Here is a 22,782-nt window from a genome sequence, read left to right on the forward strand (position 1 = left end):
AATTGTCTATTGTCTATTGTCTATGATACGAACATTGGTGGAGTAACAGGTAGTGTTGAGGAAACAGGTAGGCCGCTGAAGGAGAATGGACAAGAAAGTGGCAAATGAAATACATACAATGTTGGAAAATGCATGGTCAAGCACTTTGATAGTAGATGTAAATATGCCAACTATTTTCTAAATGGGGAGAAAGTCCAAAAATCTGAGATGCAATGGGATGGGAGCCTTTGTGCAGAACATCCTAAATGTTAACTTGCAGATTGAGTCAGTGGTGAGGAAGGCAAATGCAATTTCAGCATTCATTTCAAGAGGTCTAAAATCCAAGAGAAGGGAAGTGATGCTGAGGCTTAATAAGGCGCTGGTGAGGCCTCACCTTGAGTATTGTGAACAATTTTGGGCTCCTTATCTAAGAAAATATGTGCTGGCATTGGAGATGGTTCAGAGGAAATTCACAAGGATGATTCTAGGTATGAAAGGATTATCATATGTGGAACATTTGATAGCTCTGGGTCTGTACTCATTGGAATTTAGAAGGATGAGAGGGGATCTCATTGAAACCTATCGATTGTTGAAAGGCCTAGACAGAGTAGATATGGAAAGGATGTTTCCCATGGTAGGGGAGTCTAGGACAAGAGGGCTCAGCCTCAGGATAGAGAGGCGTCTATTTAAAACAGAGATGCGGAGAAGTTTCTTTAGCCAGAGGATGGTGAATTTGTGGAAATCGTTACCACGGACAGTTGTGGAGGCCAGGCCATTGGGTGTATTTAAGGTGGAGGTTGATAGGTTCTTGATTGGCCAGGCATCAAAGGCAATGGAGAATGGGGCTGAGGAAGGGAAAAAAAAGGGATCAGCCAGGACTGAATAGCAGAGCAGACTCGATGGGCCAAATGGCTTAATTCCGCTCCTCTGTCTTATGGTCTAAAACTGTAGGACTCCGTAACTGCAATCTGCTCAAAGAGCTTGAGGATGTTCAACATTCCCGCACACACACACGTTGCAAAAACCTACATAATTTATTTTGATGTAAATTCGTGGATTTGGAGATTTATTTGTTAGCAAGCGCCACTGCACCATTTTTGGACGGACCGTTATAAAAGTGCCCCAACGATGAGACTTGCGTCGACGCCGCTCATCCACCTGCCAATCACGCACTGGCCGCGCCCATTGAGCTCGGACTGTCAGCGGCGCAGGTGCGACTGCCAGTCAAAGCGGTTGCCCTGGGCGACGGGAGTCCCCAGGAATTTTGCGGCAGGTGCAGCCCTCGCCTGTCAATCATCGGAGGGGCTCCGGGAGGCGGCGGGGGAGCGGGCGGATTGCGGTGCGGAAATGGCCGAGGTAAGGTGGCGTTTGCTCAGTCTGCAGGAGTGCAGTGCCCTCCATGCAACATCCCTGCCTCACGCAGCCGGCAGAAGGAATTGCACGTTTATTCTGCAATTTAAAAAAAAACGCAAAATAGTAACCAAATTAACTCGCTCTTTGTGTGCAATAGGATATAAGGCGATATATTGTGGTTAAGTGATATTTAATAATGGGAACAATCCCTCTGGTTCGGGCCATTTCCAGAATGCGGCCTGCACAGGGGTACCTGAATTGAGAAATAACACACGCTGTGATTGCAATATAAATTTCCGACTGGTACATTTATTTTTACACCCGCGCATCGCTTCTCCGTTTTTAAATAGTGAAAGGCGCTCCAACCAACATGATATTAAAATACACTAGAAGAGCTTATTAAACGGACGATGTTTCCGTTATAAAAACGGAGAGACAGGCTCGTTATTTGCAATCTAGAGAATGATTGGATTACAGAAATGAACCTTTGTACTCGGTAATGGAACATGTGATCAATATAAATGTCTTAACTGTTGTTTTGTACTGATGATTCTGTGAGTCAGATATCGCTGTGAGGATTTGCATCTAAATGGCCCCCGCGGACTGTGCTGGTGGTTAACGCCGTCTGGCGATGGGCTAGCATCCGCCAGGCTCGGACACCTGACATACGATCGGGCTTCCATTCAAAAGCCCGGCGTGCGTACTCCCGTTCGTCCCAACGAAGCTAAAATTAGTTCCCTCACTCTCTCTAGGCAGAATAACGGTTTGGGACGGACTGGACGGAATGAAGGTCTGCTTCTCTGGTGTAATGCTTCCACTCACTCTTAGTATCAGTCTAGTACCACTCACTACAATGCTAGGAGTTTTTTTTTAATGTATTTTTTATTTAGAGATACCTGGCAGAATAGGCCCTTTCAGACAAGCTGCCCAGTAACTCTTCTCCCCCATTTAACCCAAGCCTAATAACGGGACAATTTCTAATAGCTAATTAGCCTAGATACCGGTTTGTCTTTGAACTGTGGAAGCAAACCTGCGCACCCAGAGGAAACCCACGCGGTCATGGGGCCAAACTCCTTGCAGAGCACACCAGGTTTGAACTCTGAACTCTTGCGGCTCTAGCTGTAACAGCTTCGTGCTAACCGTTATGTTATCATAGCGTCCAACTTAGAGACAAATTAAACTTCAGGAAAATGAAATATAGAACATACAGCGGGGATTGGTTCCGGGACCCCCCCCCCCCCCGCCATACTGAAAAACACGGATGCTCAAGTCGGTGGACTTTAGGACCCAGCAGAGCTCCGGACCTTATTTAACCTGTCTCAGTGCGGTGGACTTTAGGACCCGGCGGGGCTCGGGACCTGCCACCCGCATTGTTTCTCTTCCGGAAAACGATCACGATTGAAAATAAACTGGAAATAATAAAGCGATCAGAAAGAGGTGAAATGCCATCGGTCATTTTAAATAGTTGTTATACTGTATTGTTTAGGCCAGGGAATAATGACAAGAAAAAATAGCCTGTACATGCCCAAACAACAAGTGCTGGAGAGAGAACTTCCGGGTTTTCCCGATCCACGGTTGGTTGAATCCGCGCATGCAGAACCTGCGGATAAGGAGGGCCGACTGTAATATAGTGTAGCACAGGAACAGACCTTTCAGCTCAATGTTGTGTTATATTAATGAAACTCCTAATCAAATCCCAATAAGCTAATCCCTTCTCTCCCCACAAAACGACCAAAAAGTGTAGGAGCAGAGTCAGGCCATTTGGCCCATCGAGTCTGCTCTATTATTCCACAATATTCATTAGCAAGGGCAAATAAAGGTATGGACAGGTGGAGCGGCCATTATGTGAGTGAACCAGTATTCGAGTGGGGAGGCTTTAGCTCATCAGGCTTGGGTGATTTAAGTTTCTTCTTCATTCTTCGTCTGTTGGTATATAGTTGGAGTGGTGAGGGTGGCTCCGGGGATTTGTTCTTTGTGGGAGATTTGGGAATTCTGGGGGACCCCCAGCCTCCTGGATAGCCACATCTGCACCAAACTTGCTGCTCATGGGGAGGGGGGGGAAACTGAGGTGATAAGAGAGGAGCTACGGGAGGTAGTCGCCCCTAAGTTGCAGAAGGCAGGTACCTGGGAGTGAGAAGGGAAAAGGGCAGCCAGTGCAGAGTGCCCCAGTGTCCGTTTCCCTCAATAATAAGCGTACTACTTTGGATACTGTCTTGGGGAGGACAACCCACCGAAGGAACTCGACAGTGACTGGGACCCTGGTGCTGTGGTGTGGAGAGAAGACTGCAGTACCGATAGGGGATTCCATAGTTAGAGGAGTGGATGTAATCGAGACAGCCGGCTGATGTGTTGCCTCCCAGATGCCGGGGCCAGGGATGTCTCAGATAGGATTCACGGCATTCTAAATGGGGAAAGTGGGCAGCCAAAGGTCTTGGTACATATTGACACCAGTGACATAGTTTGAAAAAGGGAGGATGTCCTGAAGAGAGAATTTAGGTAGAAAATTGAAAACCAGGATCTCCAGGGTAGCAATTTCTGGATTGCTCCCTAGCTGTGTGATGTGACAGTGAGGGTAAGAATAGGGTGATTTGGCAGGCAAATGTGTGACTGAGGAACTGGTGCAGGGGGCACAGTTTCAAATTTCTGGATCAGTGGGATCTCTTCTGGGGAAGGTATGACCTGTATAAGAGGGTTGGGTTACACTTGAACCTGACGGGGACATGTGTCCTTGTGGCCAAGTTTGCGAGAGCTGTTGGGGAGGGTTTAAACTAACTTGGCAGGGGGATGGGAACCAGAGTGATAGGGCTAAGGATGGGGCAGTTGACATACAAGCAGGGGCAGTGTGTAGTGAGACTGTGAGGAAGGACAGGCAGATGATGGGATGGAATTGCAGTCAGTGGGATGAGTTGCAGTGTAACAGAAGGACAAAATTGAAAAGGGTGCTGAGTACAGAACTGAAGGTTTTTATTCAGTCAGTCAGTCATTCAGCATGGAAACCGGTCCTTCGGCCCAACTGGTTCATACTGACCAAGATTCCCGTCTACTCTACTCCCATTTGTCACATTTAGCCCATATCCTTCTAGAACTTTTATACCCATGTGTACCTGCCCAAATACCTTTTAAAATATTGTTAATGTACAGTACCCTGTCTCCACCACATCCTCTAGCAGCTCATTCTATGTACTGACCACTTTCTGGATGAAAAAGTTGCCCCATATTTTCCTAGTACATCTCCCTCCTCTGACCTTAATCCTATGCCCTCTGGCTCTTGGTGGCCAAGTCATGGATGTATTTAAAGTGGAGGTTGACAGGTTCTTGATTAGTAAGGGTGTCAACGGTTATGGGGAGAAGGCAGGAGAATGGGGTTGAGAGGGATAAAAAATCAGCCATGGTGGAATGGTGACGAAGACTCGATGGGCCAAATGACCTAATTCTCTTCCTATGTCTTACAGTCTTGATTCCCCAACCTGAGAAAAAGACAATGCACATTCACTCCATACACAGTGGCATGAGCAGAAGCTTGGGCATCCCAGTCAAAACCTCTGCCATTGTGAATAATCAAGTGAGCAGAAGATGAACTGATCTCCAAGAGTCATAAAGTCAAAGATGAAACATTCTTTTCAACATTTTAAGCAAGATTAGTGTATTATTTTGTAAAATTTTAGAGTGGAAAAAAAGGAAAGGAGCACCATGCAAAAGTTTGGGCACCCCAAAAGATTTGAGTTCTCAGATAACTTTTACCAAGGTCTCAGACCTTAATTAGCTCGTTAGGGTATTTGAATGCATGCAGAATAAGGTAGGTGATCTTGTGGTGCAGTTAGAGATGGCAGGTATGATGTTGTGGGCATCACTGAGCCGTGGCTGAAAGAAGATCATCGTTGGAGCTTAACATCCAAGGATACACACTGTATCGAAAGGACTGACAGGTAGTCAGAGAGTCTGGTGTGGCTCTGTTAGTAAAAAATAAAATCAAATAATTAGAAAAAGGTGAAATAGGATCAGAAGATGTAGAATCATTGTGGGTAGAGTTCAAGGGTAAAAAGATCCTGATAGGAGTTACATACAGGCCCCCAAACAGTAGCCAGGACGTGGGCTACAAATTGCGATGGGCGATAGAAAATACATGTCAAAGGGGCAATGTCTTGGGGGATTTTAATATGCAGGTAGATAGAGAATATCAGGTTGGTGCTGATTCTGGATCCAAAGAGAGAGAATTTGTACAATGCCTACGAGATGGGTTTTCAGAGCAGCTTGTGCTTGAGCCCACTGGGAAATCAACTATTCTGGACTGGGTGGTGTGAACTTCCAGATTCAACTAGGAAGCAGTGATCATAACGTGATAGAATCCTGCAATTTGAGAGGGAGAGCAATTGTATCAATTGGTTCTGGGCCTGTACTCACTCGAGTTTAGAAGAATCGTGGAGGGGTGGGGGGGGGGGGGTGTGGAATCTCATTGAAACCTATCGAACATTGAAATGCCTAGATAGAGTGAATGTGGAGAGGATGTTTCCTTTAGTGGGGGAATCTAGGATCAGCAGACGTAACCTCAGAGTAAATGGATGTCCGTTTAGAATGGAGATGAAGAGGAATTTCTTCAGCCAGAGAGTGGTGAATTTGTTGCCACACGCAGTTGTGGAGGCTATGTTTAAGGCAGAAATTGACAGATTCTTGATAAGCCAGGGTGTAAATGATTAAGGGGGAGAAGGCAGGAGAATGGTGTTGAGCAGAGCAGACTCGATGGGCCAAATGGCATAATTCTGCTCCTGTGTCTTATGGCTGATGGATTATTCTTCTGACCCGCATTCTCCTGTCTTCTCCCTGTAACCTTTGATGACTTTACTAATCAAGAACGTATCAACCTCCACTTTAAATATACCCAGCGACTTGGCCTCCACAGCCATCTGTGGCAATGAATTCCATCAATTCACCACCCTCTGGCTATAAAAAAAATCCTTTACAACTCCCTTCTAAAGTGATGTCCTTTGAGTCTGTGTCCTCTGGGCCTAGTGTCCCCACTGTACCCTCTGGATTAAGATTGTCGCACTATAGAAGACATCCTCTCCACGTCCACTCTGTCTAGGCCTTTCAATATTTAATGGGTTTCAGTGAGATTCCCACTCCTTTTAAATAACAGCAAGTACCGGCCCAGAGCCATCAAATGTGCCTCATCTTTGGAGCGCCGTCCACATATTTTCATCTCCTGCCCACTCATGTCCCTGAGAGTCTCTTGACCACCTCTCCTGTTTCTGCCTCCACCACCGTCCCTGGCAGCACATTCCACGCTCCCACCACTCATTGGGGGGGGGGGGGGCGGGGGAGAAGAAAAAGTCCCACACATCTCCTTTGAACTTCCCATCTCCCACCTTAAGTGCATTCCCACTGGTTTTAGATACTTACGTCTGTGAAAAAGATGCTGGCTGCATCTCTCTGTTCTCTTCATCTTCTCAACCCTCTTCTCAAGATTAGTGGATAAGGGAATCATAGAGGAAGTGAACCCTGCGGAAAGCAGAGAGTGGGGTGGGGGTGGTAAAGATGTGTTTTGTGGTAGGGTCCTGTTGAAGATGGCAAAAACTGCGGAGAATGAAATGTTGGATGTGGAGGCTCGTGGGGTGGTAGTGAGGCAGCAGGAGATGGGGTGAGTGTGGATGTCCAGGAAAAGGAGGAGATACGGCTGAGGGCAGAATCAATGGTGGATAGCAATAAGTAGAAATACAGTGTTAATGGGTTTGTCGACCGTTCAGAAATCTGATGGCAAAGGGGAAGCAGCTGTTAGTCAGTTAAATGTCAGTGCTTAAGCTCCTGACTTCCTCCATGATGGTAGTAACAAGGGTCTTTAATGATGGATGCTACCTTCTTGAGGTAGCACCTCTTGAAAATGCCCTCAGTGCTGGGGAGGTTTGTACCTGTGTGGAGCTGGCTGAGTCTAAAATACTTTACAGCCTCTTGCGATCCTGGGCGTTGGAGCCTCCATACCAGACGGTGATGCAGCCTGTCGGACTGCTCTCCACTGTAAATCTGTAAAATTCTTTTTGTCTTTGATGTGCCTTCAACAGTGAACCAGATTTGTTTTTTATGACAACCTGTAGTCTTATCCTAGCCATAATTGAGACTAGACATTTTTTTTTAACATTCCAGATGACAAATACTATGATGGGAAGAGAACTTGGGTCATTGGCTTGTTAGGTCAGGTCTCTGAGTCACCAGAGACTGATGTCACCATGGTTAACCATTGTGTCATCATTGTACCTTTGCCAAATATACACTGATATGCTCCGAATATTCTGATACAAATTGAGCCGGGCTCAGTACGTTATCTGGCCAAGAGTTAATGTAGCAGGTTGAGTCCGATCATGCCACTGTGTCTGTCCTTAACACGTCTGGTCTCGCCCTATCACAAATATTCCCTTTGCTCTGCCCATCACTCTCCCACCTTACCTAGTACTGAAACCTAAGATGCAAAAGTTTACTGAAACGTTACCTCTGTCTCTCTCCCCACTTGCTGAGTGTTGCTACAACATTCCAGTTTTATTTTAGAGTGCCAGGATCTTTCCTTTTGATCCTTCTGCCTCCCCATCTCATTCACCCCACATCCACTACTACCCCCTTTCCGTGCGCAGAGTTCAAGGTCAAAGTAAATTTATTATCAAAGTACATGTATGCCACCATATGCAGCCCTGTGACTTGTCTTCTTGTGGGCATGCTCAGTAAATTCAAAATCCCATTCAAATACGAGAATCAAGGGCGTTGGTGTTCCTTACCAGGCGAACAGTCAGGACCGCACATCTGTAGAAGTTTGTCAAAGTTTAGAGGATGTATGCTGAATGTTTGCAAACTTCTTAAAAAAAAATAGAGGCACTGCCCTACCTTCTTTGTAATTGCACTTATATACTGGGCCCAGGACAGGTCCTCTGAAATGATAATACTGAGGAATTTAAAGTTGCTGACCCTCTCCACCCCTGATTCTCCCGGTGAGAACTAGCTCATGGACCTCTGGTTTCCTCCTCCTGCAGTCAAAAGTCAACTCCTTGGTCTTGCTGACATTGAGTAAGAGGTTGGTGTTATGGCAGCAGTCAACCAGATTTTCAATCTCCCTTCCATATGCTGATACGTCACCACCTTTTATTTGGCCAATGATAGTGATGTCCCTCACTACTCTCTCCCCGTTCTACATCAATGTCTTGTCCCTCACCATCTTCCCCATTCCTCCTGCTCAAATATCCCACCCTCTTTCCCCCCCCCTTTGTCTCCACTCTGCCCTCCCTCACCCTCCTATCCCACTTGACCTGCAGTGTCTATTCCCTTTTCTGTGTCGTGCTGGGAGTTTGCCACGCTCTCTGTGCGTTTGATCTATGTTCCCATGCTAACCTATGCTCTTCTCCCCACCGGCCGCAGGTTCACAACCTACAGGAGCTGCGTCCAAGTGCTTCACTGGCCACCAAGGTCTTCATCCAGCGAGACTATACTGACGGGATTCTCTGCCAGTTCCAGTCCAAGTTCCCCCCGGAGCTGGAGAGCCGGGTAACTGTAACTATTGCTCTGCTAAACTGCAACAGGAAAAGGCCATTTGGCCCCTCAGACCTACTGTACTATTCAGTATGATCCCAATGTCATACCAGTTCCCTTATCTCTACACAAAAAGAAAGGGGCTGAATTAGGCCAGTCATTCCATCAAGTCTGCTCTGTCATGGGTTAAAGGGGTTTTCTTTTAGCCTTACTAATCAGAAGCTATCTCTGCTTTAAATACACCCTTCCCTTCTCCAGTATAGAGGATTCTCACTGCACTGTAGAATGCTGTTGGAGGGCAGTCATGGTAGACATGCGAATGATGTTTCCCTTGGTGGGAGTGTGTAGAACCAGGGTCATGGTCTCAAAACGTGTCTCTGTCGTTCAGGACAGAGAGGAGAAGAATTCCTTCACGCCGAGAGTGGTGAATCTTTGGAGATAAGCTGATAAGAGCATACGACAAAGGAGCACAATTAGACTATGCAGTCCATTGAGTCTGCCCTGCCATTTCGTCGAGGCTGGTTTATTTTCCCCCTCAGCCCCATCCTCCTGCCAACTCCCCGTAACCTTTGATGCTGTAATCAAGAACCCGAAAACCTCCGCTTTAAATATACCCAATAACTTGGCTTTCACAGCCGTCTGTGGCAGTGAGTTCCAGAGGTTCACCACTCTCTAGCTGAAGCAGTTCGGTTCTAAATAGACTTCCTTCTGTTCTGAGGCTGTGCGCTCTGGTCCGAGACTTCCCCACTTCCTCTCCATATTCACTCAGTCTAGGCCAGTGCAATGAGTTGGGGAGGAGGAAGGATGGAGCAAAAGCTGGCAGGCGATAGGTGGATCGAGGAAAGGGGACGCGTTGGGAAGAGTGTGTGGCTGATGTGCTGAGTTGTGTCCACAAGCCTTTCTTGTGGCCGTGGGCAGAGCGGTCGCCATAGCAAGCTGTAAAGCATCCCGATTGGATGCTTTCTGCGGTGTATCAGTGATACTCTCTGCCTGTGATGTGGGGACCCAGCTGGGTTACTCCCCCATTCACTATCGCAGTATCCCCTCCCTCCACCGTCGAAGCACAGTGGACGCAGGAGCTGGTCAGATTACTCCCACCTCCTCTCGGACTCAGGACCTCCGTTACAAGAAGGACGTGGGCAGCCAGCGCAAGGGAACACCACCCTCCTGAAGGCCGCCCTCCAAGTTGAACACGGTCCTGATTCGGGAATAAATCGTGCTTTCTTCACCATCACTGGATCTAAATCCCACAATTCCCTCCCCAACAGCAACGTGGGAGAACTTCACCAAGAGAGGTTTGGATAAGTACATGGGTGGTGGGAGGGCTTTGGAGCACTATGGTCCTGTTGCAGGTCGATAGGACCAGGGCGAATGGACTGAAGGGCCTGTCTCACTGCTGTAGTGCTCTAACTCTGTGACTAAGGATTGAAAGTGGTTCAGAAAGGCAGCTCACCCCCACCTTCCTAGAGCAATAAATTCTTAAAAGAAATTAATTTTAGCCAAGTCAACAACATCCATAAACTAAAAAGGATTAACAATTTATCCACGAGGAAATCTGCAGATGCTGGAAATTCAAACAACACACACAAAATGCTGGTAGAACACAGCAGGCCAGGCAGCATCTATAGGAAGAAGCCCTGTCAACGTTTCGGGCCGAGACCCTTCGTCAGGACTAACTGAAAGGAAAGGTAGTAAGAGATTTGAACGTGGGAGGGGGAAATGCGAAATGATAGGAGAAGACAGGAGGGGGTGGGGTGAAGCTGAGAGCCGGAAAGGTGATTGGCAAAAGGGATACAGAGCTGGAGAAGGGAAAGGATCATGGGACGGGAGGCCTAGGGAGAAAGAAATGGGGAGGGGAGCACCAGAGGGAGATGGAAAACAGGCAGAGTGATGGGCAGAGAGAGAACAAAAAGGGGAGGAGGGAAAATAAATAAATGAGGGATGGGGTAAGTAGGGGAGGAGGGGCATTAACGGAAGTTAGAGAAGTCAATGTTCATGCCATCAGGTTGGAGGCTACCCAGACGGTGTATAAGGTGTTGTTCCTCCAACCTGAGTGTGGCTTCAGCGCTTCTTCCTATCGATGCTGCCTGGCCTGCTGTGTTCCACCAGCATTTTGTGTGTGTTGTAACAATTTATCCATATGTGATTCCTACATGAATGAGTTGGTTAGAAAGTTACCGAGGCTCCTAAATGATCGCTGTTCCTCTGTTCCAGGTGGAAAGGCACTATTTTGAGGAAACGGTGAAGACCTTGAACAGTTACTACGCTGAAGCGGAGAAAATTGGAGGGACATCCTACTTTGAAGGGTGCCTGGCCTGTGTCACTGCCTACGTCATCTTTATATGTATGGAGACGCGCTACGAGAAGGTATTGCAGGCCCATGGGAGGCTCTGAATGTTCTGCCCAGGGGTTACAATGGAGGCCATGAATTTATGGGTGGTTAGGGAGTGGGCTAACTCCTACCTCTAGGCTTCCAAATCCAGCCCTACACTTGCTTGTTATTGTGCTAAATTGCCTTTTGTCCATAGAGTCATACAGCATGGAAATAGGCTATTCAGCCCAGTTTGTCCATGCTGACCAAGGTGCCTTTGTGAGCTACTCCCATTTAGTCACAGAGCACTACAGCCCAGAAACAGGCCTTTTGGCCCATCTAGTCCATGCTCAACTCTTATTCTACCAAGTACCTGGATCATGGTCCTCCACACCACTCCCATCCATGTATTTATCTAAACCTCTTAAATGTCCTTTTTAACCAATTCTTTTCCACTGAAATCTCGCCTGACGAATCTGTTGGAATTCTTTGAGGAAATAACAAGCAGGATAGATGAAGGGGAATCGATTGGTGTTGTGTACTTGGGTTTTCAGAAAGCCCTTGACAAGGTGTCACACATGAGGCTGCTTAACAGGCTACGAAGCCTTAGTATTGCAAGAAAGATTCTAGCATGGATAAAGCAGTGGCTGATTGGCAGGAGGCAAAGAGTGGGAATAAAGGGAGCCTTTCCTAGTTGGCTTCTGGTGAGTAGCGGAGTTCCATGGGGGTCTGTATTGGGACCGATTCTTTTAATGTTACGTGTCAATATTTGGATGATGACATTCATGGCTTTGTTGCAAAGTTTGCAGACGATATGAGAATGAGTGGAGGGGCAGGTAGTTTTAAGGAAATAAAGAGGCTGCAGAGGACTTTGACAGATTAGGAGAATGGGCAAAGAAGTGGCAGATAGAATACAGTGTTGGGAAGTGTGTGGTCGTGCACTTTGGTAGAAGAAATGAAAGGGTTGATGATGTCTAAATGGAGAGAAAATACAAAAGAAAAACACGTGCAAAGGGACTTGGGAGTCCTTGTGCAGGATTCCCTAAAGGTTGAGTCTATGGTGAGGAGGCAAATGTGATGTTAGCATCCATTTCAATGCAAAGTTCAGGCTTTATAAAGCACTGGTGAGACCTCACTTGGAGTTTTGTCAGCAGATTTGGGCCCCTTATCTGAGAAAGGATGTGCTGAAACAGGAGAGGGTTCAAAGGAGGTTTACAAAAATGATTCCAGAATTGAGTGGCTTGTCATATGAAGAGTATTTGATGGCTGTGGGCCTGTATTAACTAGGATTCAGGAGAATGAGAGGTCTTGATAGAGTGGATGTGAAGAGGATGTTTCCTATGGTGGGAAGAGTCTAACGCCAGGGGACACAGCCTCAGAATAGAGGGCTGTCCGTTTAGAACCGATATGAGGAGGAATTTCTTCAGCCAGAGAGTGGTGAAGCTGTGAAATATTTTGCCACAGGCAGCTGTGGAGGCCAAGTCTTTATGTAAGTTATAACCAGCGGTTGATAGGTTCTTCAGGGCACGAAGGGATAGGCGGAGAAGGCAGGAGATTGGGGCTGAGAGGAAAATGATGAAATGGCGGAGCAGACTCGATGGGCCAAATAACCAAATTCTTCTCTATATCTTATGGAAATGCAGATCTTTTCCACTTGGGCTGTATGAGACTAGAACACGGTCTCGACGTGGTCTCAAATGTGGACCGCGGCCCTCCATATCTCTCCCATCCAGGTATTTATCCAAACCTCTTAAATATCACTTTTAACCAATTCCTTTCCACTGAAATGCAGATTTTTTTTTTTACACACTGAGGTTAGGTGAAATGTTTAAGGGGAGCTTGAGGAGGAACTTCTTCACCCAGAGGCCGGTGCAAGTGTGCAATGAGTTGCCAGTGGAAGTCGTGGATGCGAGTTTGGATCGGAACGTGGATGGGAGGGTTATGGAGAGCTGTGATCCAGGTGTGGATCAATGGGACCAGACGGAATAATAACTTGTCATCGACTAGATGGGCTATTTCAGTGCGGTATTGCTCTATGACTCTCACCTTAAACCTATACCCTCTAGTTTTTGGTTTCTCCAGCCTGGGGAAAACTACTGATTGCATTCATCCTGGGTGGTGTTCAGCTGGGCATTTGTGGGGAGGAGCCGTATTAATGCAGAGCATGTCTCTTGGGATATGGTAACGTTCCCTGGGCAACAAGAGACCACGGTACATGGGGCCCGTACCCTGGGTCGCAGCAACTGAGCTGCTTACGTAGAACAGAAGGTCATTGTTGGTAGCAACATGATCTGCATGAGACCTCTGGCTCGCTTCCTTTCTTCAGGAGAGTAGAGTTTCATGTGTAGATGGAAGGCCAATTCTGGTCACGGATGGGGAACTTCCAGGAGCAAGGCTTTTGTTTTTCCCCACACAGTGAATACAATCAGCCCTTAAGTTGGTAGAAATTCAGAGTCGTGGGTTGTATTTATTTTAGAGTGATCAGGTTCCGGGGTTAGAGAAGGGTGGTGGTCAGACACTTAATATGGGGAGTACAGTGTAGAGCATTGTCACACCCCGTGGTCAGAGTTACTGCCTCGACGTGGAATTGTCAGGGCAAAGGACTGAAAGAGGCAGACCAGCTTGATGTTGGAAAACTTTCTTCTGCCCTGAGAAGCTAGAACCGCACCACGTCTTGGGGTAAGAGGCCAGAGTTGGGGCAGAGGTGAGGAGAAGATTCTAGTGGCAAGGGGTGGGCCCATCCTGGAACTGGTGGGCTGTCTGAGACTCATCGAGCACCACAGCACACAAACAGGCCCTTCAGCCCCCTGAGGAGGAATCAGAGGGTAGTGACTCTGTGGAACTCATTACCACACGTGGCTGTGGAGGCCAATTGGGTATATTTAAAGCGGAGGTTGACAGGTTCTTGTTAGGGGAGAAGGCAGGAGAATGGGGTTGAGAGAGATAAATCAGCCATGGTGGAATGGTGGAGCAGGATCGATAGCTGAATGGCCCGATTCTGCTCCTGTACCTTATGTTCTAGTCTGTACCTTCCCTTTTCTTGTCACCTCCCTGATGTTCTGTTGGGAATAAGAGAACTCTTTCGCAACAGCAGAAATAACCAGGGGAACATTGACCAAGGCTGTAGGTCCACTGGCTCCGTCCCTGGGACTGGTGTTCCCTCCCCACCGGCCTGTCCGACTCCCAACCAGAACCAGGGACGTAATGTACCGAGACTGGCTCAGGACAGTGCGGAGGAAGCCACCAGCACTTGGCTCAGGTCCTGAGTGATTGTGCCTGAGGAAGAACCCCAGTTTTCCACCAGAAACACCCAGTGCTTCGGCTGCTTGCCCCTCTGAAGGTTTCTTGTTAGCTGGGCTTGTTGGAGGGGTAGGGGGTGAGACAGGTGTTCAGACCTGGGCAGGCTGTGCAGTTCCAGGTATTGGAGAGTACCTGGGTACAATGTAGTGAGTCAGCCTGGGACTGACCATCACCTCTACATCCCATCCAACTACTCCAAACTCTCCCTCCCTGTCTGCCTCCATCCCCTCTCTCCCCTCTGCCACCCCCCTGTACCCATGGGTGTGTTAGAATGTGTACAGGTGGGATGTTATAGAGGTGGACTGGGGTAAACCCCGGTTGTAGTGGTGAGGGAATGTTGTTTGGATAGAATGCGGGGTGTCTGAATAATGGTGGATATGTAGGTAGGGCAGTGGGTGGATGTAGGAGGGGAGGGTTTGGGGTGGGGAATAGGTCCATTTGATTGGGGGGAGTGTGGGAATCTCCGAATCTGTGTCGTTGGAGGAGGAGGGGCTCAGATCCCGGGTCTTTGCAGCTGAGAGTGTGTAATTAGCACCACAAGGTTCACAGCTGATAACTGCAGCGTTGTCAAGAGGAGGAGAAGGAAAACTCTGATCTCGAACCTCCGCTGCCTCGCCGCTATCTCCACCCATGGGGAAGGCTTCGGGATTAAACCCCGAGGGGAAAATCCGGAGCTGGAGTTCGGCGCTGACCAGCAACTCCTGGTGCCAATCTGTATCAGACTCTTACCGCTCCGTTTGGGAGCATCAGCAGGGTGGAGAGGGGGAGCTCGCTACACGGGCAACAGCTTGTACTCTGTATCGCACTGCCCAGGCTTGCGTATCTAGACAGCCAGGACGCAACGTCCCTGGTCGACTGGACTGTTGGAGACCTCAGCAGTGTCAAAAGGAACATTCTGCTCATCGGGCCTGTGCTTGCTTTTTGATTTGGATTGGTCCCTGCCTCCCTCCCCTCCATGCCGCTGTAACCTTCCCCCCGTTTTCCTGTGGAAACTCGATGAAGTAGCTTTCCTTACTCATTCGGATGTGCTTTCCAAGTCACTGACATTTGCTGTTTACAGGACAACACAGCTCCATAGCCCAAGTACAGTCCCAACCTCAGTGCTGTCTTTGTGGAGCCTGCACATTCTCCCTGTGACCGTGTGAGTGTCTTCTGGGCACTCTGATTCCTTCCCGTATCCCGAAGAGGGTGTGGGTCAGTGGGTTAATTTTCCTCTGTAAATGTATCCCCCAGGATCAGTGGGTGACAGGGGAGCTTCAAAGTACATTTATCGTTAAAGTATGTATGCAGTGTACAACCCCGAGATTCTTCCGTGCAGGTGGCCTCAAAGCAAAGGAACAATATGGAAACATTAGGCACCCAACACGCAAATAAAGAACAAATCGCAGAAATGGCAAAAAAAATCACACAGAATATTAACCGCAGAGTCCTTGAAACTGCCTGGAAAAGTTGAGTTCAGTTCAATTTAGTGTAGTGTGATTCGTTGACTGTAGGCCACAGAGCTGAAACTCTCCAATCAAAATTGTGCAAAATAGCAATAAAAAGAATAACTGGAAGCCGGGAACACAGACAACATGAAAGGCAGAGTCCTCTCTGGACAAGTCTGATAGCAGCAGCGGGCAAGAGGGAGAGGGATACCGGTCAAACGCAGGCAGATAGGGATGAACACCGGCTTTAATTGGTGAGTTAGTTGAGAATTGGAGCTGATCATGGGCTCACGCTCTGTTGTTCTCAACCACGCTGAATTCCCTTGGAGACAGCAAAACCGCCAGATCGCTCAGTCTGCCCAAAAACACATAATCAAAGTGTAAATTCCAGGCTCCCATCACACACAGTTTAGTGGAAGAAGTATATTTAGAAGGCGTAGTTTCATGAACAGTCTGCAGGACGTCGCTGTTATGCACGATGGTGGCCGGCACCATCTTGTGGCAAAGGTGAGGGAGCTCACTCACATGGGAGTAAATGGAGGACTAGTTTTCTAGTATGTTCTAGTATTAGCATTGTTATGTGAGTTGGCAGATTTGATGGGCTGAGTGGCCTAAGAAAATAGGGAAAAGCTGAAAATGTTTCCTCATGGCAACTCCTGTTGTCCACATACTGAATCTTGGCGATTTCCACGGCACACACTGTCAGCAGCTGAGAGTCCCTGTGTTTGTCCGTGAGAAGGGTTCCTGTCCCGGGTTTAGGCATCCACATTGTGTTTCTCTCTTACTGATACTGTGTTGTGGTATGGTGCCGTAACCGTTAGCACAATCACTTTACAATACCGGCAATCACCAGTTGAGATTCAGTTTCTGCTGCTGACTGCATGGAGATTGTATGTTATTCTGGTGGCATGGATTTCCTCCGAATGTTCCGGTTTCCTTCCACTCTCAAGACATACATTCAGGGTTTGTGTTATTGAATTGTGGGCATCTGTGTTTCATTGAACAGGTGATAAGTGAACTTGAATCTTGTTAGATTTACTCTGAAACGTGGCGATACTTGTGGGCTGCCAGGCACAGTCCTCAGATTATCGGTCATTGATACATAACGACACATTTCACTGTATGATTTGATATATACGTGACAAATAAAACTCATCTTACATCATCTCGCTGCTTTCCTCTGCCCTACCTCAGGTTCTGAAGAAGATCTCTAAATACATTCAGGAACAAAACGAGAAGATCTACGCGCCCCGAGGGCTGTTGATCACGGACCCCATCGAGCGAGGACTACGGGTTGTATCCTTAATGGATGTTCTACCATTTTAGAGTCACATGGTATAGAAGCAGACCATTCGGCCCAACTCATTAGTGCTGACCAAGATGCCCCCTTCCCAGCTAGTCCTGCTTGTCTGTATTTCGCCTACTTCCCTATCCACGGACCTGTCCCAATTTCTTTTAAATATTGCAATTGTACCTGCCTTGATCACTTCCTGAGGCAGCTCATCCCACAACCCACCACCCCTCAGGAAAACACACACGAAATGCAGGAGGAATTCATTAGGTCAGGCAGCATCCATGGAGGGGATTAAACAATTGACGTTTTGGTCCAGGACTGGAGAGGAAGGAGGCAGAGTCCAGAATAAAGCAGTGGGGGGGGGGGGAGGAGTTCAAGGTGATAGGGTGAAGCCAGGTTAGAGGGAAGGTGGGCAGATGGGTGATTGGGGGTGAAGTGAGAAGCTGGAAGGTGATTGGTGGAAGAGTAAAGAGCTGAAGAAGAAGTAATCTGATAGGAGAGGAGAGCAGACCATGGAAGAGAGCGAAAGAGGTGGGGAACAAGAGGGAGGTGGTGGGCAGGTGAGAAGAAGAGAAAAGGTGAGGGGGGGCAAGAATGGGGAATGAAAAAAGAGACAAGGGGGAGGGAAAGAAATTACTGTAACCTAGAGAAATTGATGTTCATGCCATCAGGTATGAAGTTACTCAGCGGGATCTTTCCCCTTCTTCCTCTGGTTTAGACCCCTTTCTCCTGGGAAGAAGACATCTACCCTATATATTCCTCTCATAACGCCCCCATCAGGTCACCCTCTGTGCCTCCTTCGCTCCAGGGAAAACAGCCCCAACCTGTCCAATCTCTCCCGTTAACTCAAGCTCTTCTTGTGAATTTTTTCTGTGCCCTTTCCATCTGAATCACTTCCTTTCTAAGGTGACTAGAACTGTGCATGGTACTCCAGCTGTGATCTCACCAACTCTTTCTATGACTAATGTGATGTTCCTCCTCCTGTACAGCTCCCGTGATGGGAATTCTGGCTCTTCGCTATTGCAGCCCTTGGGTTATCAGTGGAGGGAGTGCCAGCACTGGGTGGGCCCGGGGTTAAAGGGCGATTGGAAGGTGTTCTGGGGACCCAGTGTCCGTGTACACTAATGACTGCACGTTAGCAGTACGACACGCAGCGAGGAAGGCAAAGAAGATGTGTTGGCCTTTAATTGTAAGAGGATTTGGCGCAAGTGTTGTGATGTCATCTTCCAATTACTTGCAGTCATACAGTATGGAAACAGGCCCTTTGGCCCATCTGGTCCATACTCGGCCCATCCTGTCTGCTCCGCCAATCAATTGTGGCTTACTTATTTCCCTCTCAATTCTATTCTGCTGCCTCCTTGCGATAATCCTTGATCCTCTTACTAATCAAGAACGCATCAGTTCTGCTTTAACCATTCCCAGTGACTTGGACAATGGCAGTGAATTCCACAGATTCACCACCCACTACTAAATAAGATCCTCTCCATCTCTGTTCTACAGGGATGTCTTTCATTTCTGTGGCTCTGCCTTCTTGTCCTTGACTCTCCCACAATAGGAAATGTCCTCTCCATGTCGACTCTGTCGAGCCCTTTTCATATTCGGCAGGTTTCACTGAGATCCACCCTTATTCTTCTAAACTCGAGGGAACACAGACCTAGAGCCATCAAAAGCTCCTCGTGCGTTAACCCTTTCATTCATGGGATCGTTCTGGTGAACCTCCTCTGGGCCCTCTCCAATGCCAGCACATCCTTAGAACAGCTCACAATATTCCAATGCAGTCTGACCAATTATATCCATGTTTTTAATATTCTAGCCCTCTGGATATGAATGGTAATATTGCATTTGCCTTCCTTACCACTGGCACTTGAGTGTGTTCAAGTCGGAGATCGATAGCCTTTTGAACTTTCTGGGAATTGAGGGCCGGGGGGCGGGGGGGTGTTCAGTAAAAAGCACACTTGAATGGGTAATAGGTTTATCATTGTTGCAGTCAGATGCTCTTGTCAGGTGTCATCCAAACACATCGTTCCATACACGCTACATCGAGTAGCAAAGGGGAAGGGAATGCAGAGTATAGAGAGAGTGGAGGGTAGGTGGACTTATCAGGTGTGAGGGCCAAGTAGTTGAGAGATCCAGAGTTCTTTTTCAATGTACAGAAGCTGTTGTTGAGCCTGATAATGTGTATTTTCAGGCATTTGTATCTTGTGCCTGATGCGAATGGGGTTGAAGAGAGAATGTCTGGGCTGGGAAAGGTTCTTGTACTGTGCGGGAAAGGCCCTGGGTGGCTATTTGAGCCCCGACACCCCACTAATCCTAGCCTAATCACAGGTCAACTTACAAAGACCAGTTAACCTACCACATCTTTGGACTCTGGGAGGAAACTAGAGAGCCCAGAGGAAAACCACGTGGTCACAGGGAGAACATACAAACTCGTTACAGTCAGCAGCAGGAATTGAACCCAGGTTGCAGGTGCCGTGAAGTATTGTGCTAACCTCTACACTACCGTACCACCCTTGTGTAGGATTAGTATTGAAGAGGCGGCGCGGTAGCACAGCGGTTAGGTTAACGCTGTTACAGCACCGGCTTAATCTCGGTTCGATTCTCACCGTGGTCTGTAGGGAGTGCCTCTGTTTCTTCCCACATTCAAAAGATGTATGATAAGTTATGTTGGCATGGCAAGTGTGGTAACATTTACCGGCTGCCCAGCATAGCCCTCACTGATTTGATGCAAACGCCACATTTCACTGTATGTTTTGATGTGCTTGTGACAGAGCTAATCGTTAAACCATCACGGGTTAGTTTGGCTTTGGTGGGCCAAATGGCCTGTTTCTATGCTGTATGATTGTGGCTCCTAACGCACTGATATGGCTGGTTTTTCAATGCCCAATAAGTAGTTCGATGCCAGGGGCGACCTCCCCCTTACCCCTCTCCGTCCCAGGCTTTCTGTTCCCGTTGCCAGCCTCGGGTACGGCCGCGTGCTCCTTAACCGCCTGCGTCTCAGATCGAGATCGCGATCTACGAGGACCGGTGCAGCAGCGGGAGCAGCAGCGGCAGCAGTAGCAGCAGCAGCTGCAGCGGGCAGTGAAGCCGGGGCGTGCCCACGCACCAGCGGGAACCCAATCCTGCCATACTCCTGAGGAAACGAACCGTCCCTTTCCGCCAAGTATTCCGGACCATTCCTGCGGGGCGAGGGTTTGAGAGGGAACGGGAGGGGTGGGGGGAGTGAGGGGAAGGTATTGCTATACCCCTACGCCGTTGCACTTCGCCGAAGCCCAGGAAGAGATGTTCATCTCCGGCGGTGATTCACGGCGGGGACTGCGGGCGGGACACGCCTTTCACCAGGTGGAACATTGCACGGTGTCTCATGAGAGCCTGGCTGAACTAGGAGCAATATTGAGGTGATCAGAGTACTGGGACCGGCGAGGGAGGGGTTAAAGAGCATCTTGGATGGGGGTGGGGAGGTTTGGGAGGGTGGGAATGGAGGGGTCGAGAGGATCGGGGGAGGGAATTCTGGAGCTGCTGATGTTGGAGATGATGGAAGACATTCGACAAGAGGGTGGGGTTGGAGGAGGGGGTTGGAGGCCAAGTGTTTCTGGAGAGAGAGACTGTCCCCTGTTGAGAGCATCAAATCACTTTCAGTCATCTCATTCACTGGTGTCAGCTGCTTGTTATTTCTGGGTTTGTCTGTCAGCTTTCATCCCACTTCCCGCGGTGAGATGAGAATCCTCACCTCCTGAGCACTTCGCCTGTGAGCTGCCGGATCGACTGGCTGTTGTACACCCGGAGTACCGGGGTCCAAGGAGAGAAAGAGGGCAGCGTGCAGCCGTGGAGAGCTTTGTCGCAGCCGGCGCTCCCACTTTCATCCAGAGCACACCATGATGCCACCATCCATCACCTGATCCTGACTGAGAGGCACCTTTGGCGGGAGACAGCCATTGGCCTTGATAGGAAATCTCTCGGCAAATCGGCCCCCTTTCCCCAAACACAGGGTAGCACCGTCTCGGAAATGATCTGGGCCTGAGAACGGTGGGGGTTTGGGATGGGTGTGGGGTGGGAGGGTTGGTGTGAGTGTCAAAAGTCCCAAGGGTGCTGTTGGGACTATAACAGGACTCGGGCTGGGTGCTAGGAAATGGGTGGGTGAGAGGTGGATGGGTGTTATCTCTCTCTCTCCCACCCTATGTCCCACCCTTCTCACCTACACCCCTGCTGGTGTTAGGAGAGTATAGTCATATTCCCTCCCCCTTTCCAAAATCCCAATCCCTCTGAACCTCTCTCAATACCGTCATCCCTGTAATGCCTGTGCTCTTCTGAAATCCCCCTCCCTAAACACCCACCCCAACCCCTCCTTTTGTCTAAATACTCTTCCATTCATAAAATTCCCACCCTTCCCTTCCCAAACGTACACCCTACATCCACACTTCCTAACCACCCCCTTCCCTCTCACTCCTTAGCCCAGCTCAGTTATTTCCCCCCCCCCCAGCATCTTTCACACCCAACTGGGGTCTGCCCTCCTGCTGGGATACGAGGTGTGGGTCAGTCACATCCGTCATGCTCTGACTGACAAGTGGCTCTACCCGGTGTGTGAGCGGGGAGAAGGAACCCGATTCCACGAAAGCTGTCGAGAATTCCTGCCTTTAGGGATTCAATTCCACAATCCCCTCTCTTATTTCCATGAGAACTTAAGGCAAGTCATCCTGACCTACAGTGTACTGGAATACATACCCTAAATTGTCACCCCTCAGGAGGTGAGTACACACTAAATCTGTGCAAGACCTTCATAGATCTTCTCATTTTTAATATACCCTCATGCTGTTTGTTGTTTGACAAGTGGTTCTGTCCAGCGTGGTGGAGACGATCTCTGTGTAGGTGAGGGAAAAGGACCCAGATTCTATGAAGATTGTCAGGAATTCCCAGTTGTATCTTGTCTTTAGAAATTATATGCCTTGACACTTTGGGTTGAAATACATTGTTGTGGAATCCATTTCTAATCATGTCTCTTACTCAGTTCCCTTGTATGAGAAACATTTGGCTCTGGGGTTTAGAAGAATGAGGGGGTATCTCCTTGAAATCTATGGAATATTGAAAGGCCTAGATGATGTGGACGTTTAAAGAATGTTTCCTATAGTGGGGGAGTCTAGGAACAGAGGGTATAGACTCATATGGAACAGAAATTGGGGTAATTTCTTTAACCAGTGAATCTATTCTATGGGATTCATTGTTCGAAACGGCTGTGGAGAATAAGTCACTAGGCATATTTCAAGTGGACGTTGATAGGGTTTTGATTGGTAAGAACTTCAGTCATGGGAAGAAGGCAGGAGAATGGGGTTGAGAGGGATTATAGATCACCCATAATTGCACGGCAGAGCAGATACGATAGGCCAAATGGCCTAATTTTTTTCCCCTATGTCTTATGGTCTCAACTGTACTTGGATGTTTGCTGAAGCCAGATTCAACCTTCCCCTGGCCCAACCCCATGGTCGAATGGAGATGCAAGATTCTGGAACAACACCATCTGCTGGAGGAACTCAGTGGGTCAGGCAGCATCTGTGTTGGTCAACATTTGACAATCGCGATGCAGGGTCTTGGCTAGAGATGTCTGACCACCCTGTCTACCTCCA

The 22,782-nt window shown here is 48.3% G+C and overlaps 1 protein-coding gene across 1 annotated transcript; it reads left to right on the plus strand.

The window, feature by feature from the left end:
• The first annotated feature begins 1,164 nt into the window (after positions 1-1,164).
• Positions 1,165-20,629, plus strand: LOC140715194 (golgin subfamily A member 7B-like). The gene is made up of 5 exons (XM_073027034.1): positions 1,165-1,335; positions 8,725-8,850; positions 11,050-11,202; positions 17,068-17,169; positions 20,166-20,629. Exons 1-5 carry the CDS (start codon positions 1,327-1,329, stop codon positions 20,247-20,249), a joined length of 474 nt encoding a protein of 157 aa, XP_072883135.1. The 5' UTR covers positions 1,165-1,326; the 3' UTR covers positions 20,250-20,629.
• The last annotated feature ends 2,153 nt before the right edge of the window (positions 20,630-22,782 follow it).

Source organism: Hemitrygon akajei, chromosome 23 (assembly GCF_048418815.1).
Source record: "Hemitrygon akajei chromosome 23, sHemAka1.3, whole genome shotgun sequence".
NCBI lineage: Eukaryota > Metazoa > Chordata > Chondrichthyes > Myliobatiformes > Dasyatidae > Hemitrygon > Hemitrygon akajei.